Raw genomic sequence first — 10,504 nt, 5'->3', positions numbered from 1 at the left:
AGGCAGCTACCAGGATTGATTGGGCAGACGCCAAAAATCTGAAACCCCCTGAGCTAGAAGCTAGTAATCACAGTCAGTGTTTTAAACCCACATAGGCTCAGGCATGGTGATGTGCCACTGCTAAAATTTCATTGCCACGCCTACGAGATTCGCTCACCCCCTAAAGGGTAACGCGCCTCGCTCAACGACCCACCCGCTCCCATGGAAAACGCATGGCAGCAAAACAGTCTGCGCTGACTCCCCCCCCCCTCCCCCCCCACACACACACACAGCTGGAAAAATTTCTAGGGGAAAAACTGACAGTCTTTGAGTAGGGGAAGATTGGCTGACTTAAGCTAATTTGTTTTCTAAATTTGCTTTAACAGCTTTAAATGACCCACTCCAGTAGTTTTGGCTCACTTGTATTCTAGATCTAGTTCTTTCAGTCATTACCCAAGGCTCATGACCATAGGTGAAAATTAGTACAAAATGGACTGGTAAAGTAAAAGCTTTGCTTTTTATCTTCGCTCCCTCTACACCACTACAAACTGGCTCAGCATCCCTGCAGATGCTGCCCTCACCCACCTGCTGATCTGCTGCTCCCTACTTCCCTCTCTGGTACACAAGACACCAGGGTACTTCAACTCCTCCTTTGCAGTGGATGGAAGAGGATCAGGGTCAGATCCATCAACCAGAGGAGGTGTTTGCTAGTCGTTATCATCTCAGCTCTCCCACAGGTTAAAGGTCAATTAGAGTCATGACCAAATCCTGATTACTTCATTTACTCGTGTGTTTAAGATCATAAATCTGATGGAAAAAGCATTATTTTCTTATCTTTGACTTGCTACTAAACCTTTAATGATGACTTTAGCAGTGCTGCTATTTTAACACAGAGTTGGTAACGTACTGATCAATACTTGTATCAAACTGTTATTTGTTGTTTTGTTTCAGGCAGCAAATCTTCTCTTTTATGTCAGCATGAACACAATCAGCAGAGCACTGCAGGGAATCGAACCCCGTCTCATAACTGAGAGTACCATTACCAGTGCCTTTTGCTTTCTGGTTTGACATCCAGAGGTAAAGCCACACCTCAGGATGAATCAGTTGTTACTTTAGAATTATGAGCATGAACTTTCATCATGATGTTGGTTGTCATTTCAACCAGGAGAGGGTGCCATAACACGAAAAGAGCTAATATAATCCATAAAACTAAAATTTAGAAAATAGTTCTGAGCAGTCATCTGTCAGTTACAGCTAAAATAAAAAACCTGACCTGTCTAAGTGAAAAGCCCACTCACCACATCAAGATGCAGGTCATGAGTGGGATTTATTTTGGTTTGGTTTGTATAAAATTGGAATACTCAAAAAGAAGCCCTCTGTACTTTCATTGATTAACTTAGGGATAGCATTAATACTAGAATAAAAAAAAACTGCAAACAAACAGAATCCTTGGCTAACAAAGGGAATCCTAAAAAAATGCTTCAATAAAAATCCAACTGATGAAAACAAATTTCTAAATTCAGAAACAGGATAACAAAGGTAATGCGGACAAATAAGCAGTTTTACAATAATGAGCTTATTAAGGCTTCTCGTGGTGATAAAAAGCAGGGCTGGAGAATATTTGATAATGTGCTCAGCCGGGGTCAAAAGTGACCGTTATTCCTCACACTAATGTTGTACAAAATGGAAATCACTTTCTTGATGACAAGGACCAGCCAATAATTTTAACAGCTACTTCAATCAGATGAAACCTTCTCCAAACCTATGAAGCCTCTAGGGGGAGCCACATACAAGCAATACAAAAAGGAATTATTCAACTCAGTTTTTTTTATCACCTTCAGCCAAAATAGTTCTTATGGATGTGGATGACATATGTAGTAAAATTGTAAAATCTATAGCACTTGGTATCCTATCAACCTATATCTATTTTAACAATCTTCTATAAGGTATTTGAGAGAGTTGTATGCAGTTGACTTAATGGATTTCTGAACAAAAGAGACGCACTCATTCCAGCTGGCTTTAGAAAAAAAAGAGCACCACCTGCATGGCAATTCTGGATCTCACTGAAAAAAAAAGGATGTTGTAGATACAGCTGAGAGTGGAATTTGAGCGTTTGTAGATTTGCCAAAAACTTTTGACACCACTGATTTGGAAATGTTATTTTGAAAGTTACAACATTATGGTGTCAGAGGAAATACACTCAGCTGACTTAGAAGTTACCTAATTGCAAGGAGCAATTTGTCCAAATAAATAACGTTCATTCCTGACATGCAAAGATCAGATGTGGAGTTCCCCAGGGCTCCATATTGGGTCCACTTCTTTTCATTTTATATATTAATCATATTTTAAATTCATAAAACATCCTGCATAAGGTCATCTTTGCCAATGATACAAATCTTTTCTAGGCTTATAAAAATCTCAACATATTACAAAAGCAAGTAAATAAGGAATTAACTAAATATTTGTTTTAAATACAACACATTGTTTAAAAATACAAACAAAACTAAATATATCATATTCAATTTAAATTGAAGCCGGATAAACATTGAGATGATTCAAAATGAAATAAATAATAATATTAATGGGAGATTTTAGAATATAAAATTTTTAGGTATCTTTTTGGATTACTTCTTAAGCTTTTTAAAGCGCTGGGATATGGAATTTATACAGCCTAGCTTATACTACTGCCGGCAACTTGATCACCAATAACGGAGTAATTGTGCAAAGTGATTGTGACAAAAACCACAATTAGTTACACACACAAAATGATTATGAAGATGGAAATGGTGATGATGATGATGATGATGATGATGGTGATAAAGGCAATGACGATGAAGATGGCATGTTAGATTCACGGTTACGAGTGTCTTTTGTTTAGTTATTCAGACCTAAACATTGCACCTATACAGTTTTGAAATGTCCCAAAAAAATTTGAAATGTTTCTCGAAGCATAGAAAGAAACAAACATTTGTATATTTACAATAGAACACAATTCATGTTGTAAAATTACTATTTGACGTATACATTTTATACATACAGACATACATACATACATACATACATACATATATATATATATATATATATATATATATATATATATATATACATATATATATATATATATATATATATATATATATATATATATATATATATATATATATATATATATATATATGAGCGGGATAACTACTCAAAAGTAGTTTGAGTTGGATTGACAGACCCCGACTTCACTTGGTAGATCTTTAAAGAGTTGCAGGCAAAGTAAATGTACCGAGCTTTAAATTAACAAAACGTCAGATGATTGTAAAGTACAATGTAGATACAAATTAGATAATAAACACTGGCATCCACGTTGATGATGCTTTTATTTTGATAAAAACACAAAGGAAACAAAAAATATATTGACGTCACCTTTTTAATACGGCATCAGTTTTGATGCTGACCGGAGGAGCAGAGAAGCGCAGCGCCGTGTGGTGTTTGTCACTGATCCAAGGGAGCTGAAGTTTGTTTATTTACTCCGGAGTGACTCCTCATTTTCAGAGGAGGAACCTCAAACCTCCAACCGCTCCTCCTCGTTCCTCTCAGCTAAATGACCAGAAGATCCAAGCAGTGACAACACGGAGGGCGCGATGGAGACCAAGAGATTACTTCGCTGTAAGATCGTGGTTGTGGGGGATTCTCAGTGTGGGAAGACGGCTCTCCTGCATGTTTTTGCCAAAGACTCGTATCCAGAGGTAAGATGAGTTTATTCAACATGATGGCCGCTGCAGCTCCAGTGCGTAAAACGTCTCCAATTGGTTTGAAATCCGAAATTACCTCCTCAAACGTCTCATCATATCCAAATACATCTTTCTTTGACAGATTATTGTACATTGTTGCTATTGTGTGGCTTGTTGCGGCAAACATTTTACTTTTAAATGTCACTGTTTCACAAGAAAATATTGGTTAACCTTAAATTCATGTAATTTCTATCTTTGAGTATCTTAATAACACTAAATGTATTAAAATGAACGCCGAGCGTCCAGTTGGCACCATTTGCGCGTCGGAGCGCGCCTGGAGTTGGAGCGTTTCAGTCAGCTGAATGTCACCGTTTCCTTGTTTAGAAAATACATTATTACTCAGTGTAGGCACAAAAATTATAGCGAGTTGTTTCTAGTGTTTAATGTTTGTTAAAATGCTCAAACACGCTCATACAATTTTAGATAAAAAATATTATAAGAAGAATTATTTTTTTAAACCTGGAAAAATATTTGGCAATAACTCTGTGAAGATTTTGGACAATAATGCTTCACATTTAACAGACAAGAATAAACATATCTCACTTTAGATCTGTACTTTAACTCTGGTGGGAGCTGGTAACAACAACTGCAAACAACTCAACAGTTAACAGCATGATTCAACTAGAGGAACATGGATGTGACTGAGTAGAATATTACTAAAATCCCTAAAGAATTCAACAATTAAATAACCTTAATTAAATAAATTTGTGTTTAGTCAAAGCTGGAATCGGCTTAACACACACACACACACACACACACACACACACACACACACCTCTTGACACTCAGCTCTGCATTTCCCTCTTCACCACAACTATTTGAGTTAGAACTGCTTTGCTTAAATAAAATCACACCAAATTCTTTGCTTAACACCCCTCTGAGTTTTGATATAACTTTAGCCACTCTGTGTCTTGTTTCAGAACTACGTTCCCACAGTGTTTGAGAATTACACAGCCAGCTTTGAGATCGACAAGCAGAGGATCGAGCTGAACATGTGGGACACATCAGGTAGGACGCTGTTGTGCAGCAGCACTGGCTCATAAAGAAGTTACTGACCGATATTTCCCAAACATTTCACTGCATTGCCATTCACTGCAGTTTAAATGTAAACAGATGTCTTGGAGACACTGAATGTGTACAACCATGGCCTAAAATATTGATGATGACATTTTATTACGTTAATTTCTGGTCAGTTTGCTGTGTCAGTGTTTTTGATACAATTTGCATAAACTCCAGAATTTTATGAGAATTAGATGGATTACAATTAATAAGAATGTACCTTAATTACACCAAAATGCCAATTTCTATGTGTGAAGAACACCTTGGGAGTCCAGCAAACACCAGAACCATCGGTAGAGTAGATCAGCTGCAGGGTCGAGGCAAAGACTTTTGGAGAATGTCTTGATATAATGAAGGGCAGCAAAGAAGCCACTTTTCTCCCAAAAAATAAAAATAATCAGGACATACTAATACTCTGCTAAAGGTACAGGGATTAGAATGCTGAGTACTGGTATAGTAATTTTCTCTGATGAAGTCCCTTTCCAATTGTTTGGGGAATCTTTGAAAAAGATTGTCTGGAGAACATAAAACAAGTTATTTCATGAGTTTTGCCTCATGCCAACAGTAAAGCATGTTTGTTCATGAGAGGCGATGCTTCTCAGTCAAGGCTCATTCACAATTAAGCCTTAACCATGAATACATATTTAAAAATCCTCCACGAGCAACTCTCCCCAACAACCCAAGAACAGAAAAGAGCATCACACTTTTAGTTCTGGAGACTCCACAGACCTTAGTCCTAGAGGTCAATCCTCAAAACGCTACTGAAGAAACAAAACCCTCGCACAAATTCCAAGTATTGATTATAAGAGAATGGCTCCCATCAGTCAGGACTTTGGTTCAGAAGTTGCATGTGGTGACGCACATCAGCAGATAGACTTTGTTTTACCTTAAAAATGTATGTAATGTTTGTAATTGTACTTTATTTAATTATACCATAAAACATCTGACAAATACATCTAACAACACTGAATCCGCAAATCTACAATAATTTGGCAGAATTCCAAGTTTCCCAGTTTTGTGTCACGTTCTCCAACATGATTACCCATAAAGACTTACAGGGGTTTTATTCTGAAGCTCAGGGTTATGTAAATATTTTCAAGATTTGAGTGTGTGGTTTTTTCATCCACCTTCACACCTCCATCACACTTAACTCACCTGCACAAAGCAACACCCAGAAAATCGTGTTTTCACACAAGCTGAGAGGAGTTTTAATGCACGGCGTTCCATTAACCTCCGCCCATGCAGACACACAGACCAGCTAGACGAGCTGGAGATTAAGAACTGCAGCTGCTGTCCCGTGGCTCTCTGTGGGCGAGGCATGTTCTGTTTAAACAAAAACACACTCTGAAATCGCTGGCAGGTACTATTCACTCACATACACACCTTTTTTCAGTGAGCATCTCAGTGGATAACAATTACACCAATGGAGCCCTTAAATAGTAATTTCCTTCAGCCTGAATGAAAATTAAACCCTTTTTTCAACGTGAAGCAGCTAACATTTATTTGTGTTTTCTTTGTGTTGGAATCATAGTTCAACTATAGTAATTTACTTGTCTAAATTCCACAAAACAGTGTGGTAAAATCTATGAGAAGTGATCAGATGTCATAAAACTGACTGATCTGACAAGTCGGGTAAAAATCCAGAGGCAACAGTTGCTGTCTGTTTAACACAAAGAAGCTAATAATCCATCAGGTGGGATTTTAAAGTCAGCTGAAGCCATATTCCTTTGATCAAAGCAGCTGCACCTAAATTTGGAAAAGCGCTGAACTTTTTGCAGCAATTCCAAAAGTTGTGGTTGTTTTACTATGCAGACTCTTTGTTCTTCCTCATTACTAGCACTGATGCAGCTCAGTGAGTACCCCACTGTCTGAAAGACATTTAAAAATTGACTGATGCAATCTGAGAACAGATGGAAAAAGTGAGTTCAGGTTGAGACATTACACATATTTACTGTAAAAAATAGAGAATTCCACACATTTAAAACAACTGAGCTTCACCTTCAATTTCTGAACAAGCAAACCAGTTTAAGGAATGTGACCCACTGCAAACATATACCAGTACTTTAGAGATGCATTACAGTTGTTATTTTAATCACCAACTGCTAAATGTATGTGCAGAATGAATGTACAGTTTATCCTTTAAAAGTTATATATAAAAAAAAGTTTTTTTGACGGGCATGACACTGGGATTACGTTTACCTGCCACTGGGGGCACCGTTGCGGTAAAAAGTCCGTTTGGCAAGGCAAGGCTGGGACTGTGTAAAATGGCAGACTCGTTAAGTCAAGCAGCTGATTCTGAGCCCAGAAGATGTTCTAACGGTAAATACTTAGTAGAAAATTGTCCTTACCCTGCACGATTCGTCACTGGACATGGTGCTGGTTGGTCACTTCACGTATCAGCAGTGAACTAACACCTAACAGCTGGAGAATGTGTTCTGTTGATGGAATAACACCTATAAACACTAGATGTTGCTATAGCGTCCATTTTCCAAATTCAACCTTTAATTGTCTGTTAGCATAATATCATATAACACTAAATTCCTGTTCACACAGCAGAATTTTTAAATATCGGATTTTCAAAACATGAAAGATCCCATGACGATAGAAAATGATGCATATAACTGGTTTGGTTCAACAATGTGTGCTGTGCAGTAACTTGGCAAAACATAAAATGGTACATAGCCTATATTTATATAGTGTGTTCTAGATTACTAGAACCCCCCCCCCCCCAAGGTCCTTTACATCACAAAAGTCATTCACCAATGAATGCACACATTCACACACTACACAAAAACTGATTTCACACAGGAACATTCCCCGGTCAGACTGGAGATCTTGTGAGATTAAACGTGCATTCAGAGTAAACAAACAGTGAAGGAGGAGCATGCTGCAGCATGTTACCATCACCTCTCTTTTTGATTGGTTACATGTCACATTCGACAGGCAGCACGCTTGTGTGTCCTCAAGTCTAATATTCCTAATCTATGATTTAAGTAGTCCCGGTGTCCTTCTGAGCAAACCAGAGCGCTCTTAATATACCTCACATGGCAGGGATATCTGATAAGATTATCTTTAGAGCCATTACGGTAATGGGGTGTTTCTTTAAGACTGTCAGAAGAGGATGGTCAGGTGAATGAGGCCTAATCAGATTCTAACAAATCTCTCTGAAAGCATTGGGTGTTTATTCGTTATTGTAGTTTATGCTAGCTTCAACAGCTAATCAACATTAGCAGACAGAAGAATGGATCAAACAGTCCATTTCAGAGATACTTTGATCTGGTGTTGTAGCTAAGAGTCATCTCATCACATACTGAGGCAGTAAAACACCATGCCACATTTAATGTAGTGGACTCAAAGGTTTGAAATAGCACGATCTGGAGCCTTTAAAAGTCAGCATGTCTGTTAAACTCTTGCATGTCCCATTAGTTTATGACCTGGGTTTGCATCTTAATATCTGTAAAAAATGACTTAGTTGTATATAAATGTGACTGGTGGTAAAATCTAACTAAACTTAACAAATGTTTGTGACTGGATGCATTCTTCCTCAGCGTTGGTCAAAATATGCAGTGTAGTTGTTTATCTGGTGTATAGGTTCATGCTCATTCTGTTTAGTTCTCTAAATTGTTGTATTTATTCAAAAAAAAAACCATCTGTTAAATTATGTCATTTAGGGCAAACATCCACATCTGGCTCCCTAGAGTTCTCTTCTAATGGAGAGGAAATGTAAGTTCTTTCGTAGCATCCATGCTAGCTATTCTGTGTTTGTCTCAGGAGACCACTACATCATGATTACAACAATTCTCCCAGGTACTTTCCTCATTTTACAATCATTCCAGCTTACGGCAAAGTTTCTGTACATGCAGCGCAGTAACAGCGCCTGCAATACTCTGGAGAGTTTGCTTTTATATTTGCTGTTTATTGTGCAATCACAGCTCTGCTCGAGCATGTGTAAATACTAATGCTGTGTGTGTGTGTGTGTGTGGGGTGGGGGTGGGGGGGTGCAAGCATGTGGAAGTCACAGTCAGGCAAACGTAACATTTAAGTTGTGTGCGTGTTTGTGTGTGTGTGTGTGTGTGTGTGTGTGTGTGTGTGTGTGTGTGTATGCTTGTCTTTATATGTTTAAGTGGAAACACTTAGACTTTAACCTGTAGCCCCATTGGTTATGGGTTAGGGTTAGGGTACGGGCTAGACATAGTGGAGTCACTAAAATCAATGGAAGTCAATGGAGGTCCACACAAACATATAAATACAAGTATGTGTGTGTGTGTGTGTGTGTTATTGTTCGAAATGGAATCCGCAGTCAATGTGAAATTGAAGGCACCAATTCTATAATTTAATTGATAAATCTGGGTTGAATTATCTCAGAGAGACTGCTACCAGGCCAAATGAGAGTATTTGTGTGACGAATGACGGAGAAATTTAGGTTAGAGTAAAGGACAATGAAAAGAAGCTCATTGTTGTACAGTCTGAACAGAGGATGGGGTTGGGCAAAGTGCCAGTGCAGGCAGCGAGCAAACAGAGGATTTAATTAATCAGGTCCTGACTGTGTGACCAAACATTTGCCCCCTGTCTTCTTTATTCACCTTCCTTCACCCCCCACTGGCTCTTCTGCCTCCTTCCTCTACATCTGTAGCCTGGCAAGCCATCCTATATAAGTGAATATATACAAACTTTGCAAAGCAAGAATTTGGTCTAGTTCACTAGGCTACTACATCTGAACATGAGTGGTTTCATACTGACTTGTAGGTTAATATCATTTTATTCATTTTTATTTCCTTCAGTTATATTTGTTGCTCATTCTTCAACCATTTTAATCCATTTTTTCCTGTTTTACTGACTCAAGACAGTAATATGATTTCTATAATAGCTGTTCTGATGTATCTTTGATCAGAATGGGTTACGGGGTAAAACAGTTTCCTATAAGCTAAAGGTCAGAGAGCTTTGCAGAAGTTTGAAAATGTTTTAAAATTTTATCATCTGTAAATTCAGGCCAGTTCTTCAAGTTTGTGTGTATCTAATGTGCAGCTCAGGTAGAGGAATTTGAACTGAATGGCATTTCTTGCAGAAAACAAAAACATCAAGTTTTCTTGGAAACAATCCCATTATCTCTCTGTGTTAACACACCTAAACTCAGAATTGAACTAAATCTGATGTACAGGGGATGCTAAAGTTTTGCCAGCATTGTTAATCTTAATTTTCCTGTATAAATCGTTTGTTGTTACAATTAAAAAAGTTCGGTTACATCATATAGGAAACATACATAAGAAGTGAAACAAAAATTATAGGAATTACAGACCCAGGACACGCTGGAGAGACTATGTCTCACGGCTGGCCAGGGAATGGTGTACACTGGTTTCATACTGAAAGCATCCGTGTGCTCTCACGAGTCCAGCAAAAAGCACAGTGAGGATGCTGTGCCGCTGCCAAGACTCTCCCGATGTGAAAAGGACCGCTTTGAAGTTTGTGAGTAAACCATTCTGCTGCCGTTTTGCGCCTCCGATGCTTCCGGTGTGAAACCGGGGTTAGGATTCCCCCGGAGGAGCTGGCCCAAGTGGCTGAGAAGAACGAAGTCTGGTCCTCCCTGCTTAGGCTACTGCCCCTGCAACTTTGGATAAGCGGCCAAAAATGGATGGATGGAATTACAGTAAGTGTTCAGTAATTGTGTAGACAAAATTATTTAG

The 10,504-nt window shown here is 38.3% G+C and overlaps 1 protein-coding gene across 1 annotated transcript in view; it reads left to right on the top strand.

Moving 5' to 3' along the window:
- Positions 1–3,391: 3,391 nt before the first annotated feature.
- Positions 3,392–10,504, top strand: part of LOC107387868 (rho-related GTP-binding protein RhoN) — a 59,780-nt gene continuing 52,667 nt past the window's right edge. Inside the window, exons 1-2 of the mRNA XM_015963105.3 lie at positions 3,392–3,719; positions 4,685–4,772. Coding sequence (XP_015818591.1) covers positions 3,615–3,719; positions 4,685–4,772 — 193 coding nt within the window. The 5' untranslated portion in view covers positions 3,392–3,614. The remainder of the gene's footprint in view (positions 3,720–4,684; positions 4,773–10,504) is intronic.

The sequence above is a fragment of the Nothobranchius furzeri genome, chromosome 16, assembly GCF_043380555.1.
Source record: "Nothobranchius furzeri strain GRZ-AD chromosome 16, NfurGRZ-RIMD1, whole genome shotgun sequence".
Lineage (NCBI taxonomy): Eukaryota > Metazoa > Chordata > Actinopteri > Cyprinodontiformes > Nothobranchiidae > Nothobranchius > Nothobranchius furzeri.
This window is presented reverse-complemented; position numbering and strand designations above follow the sequence as displayed.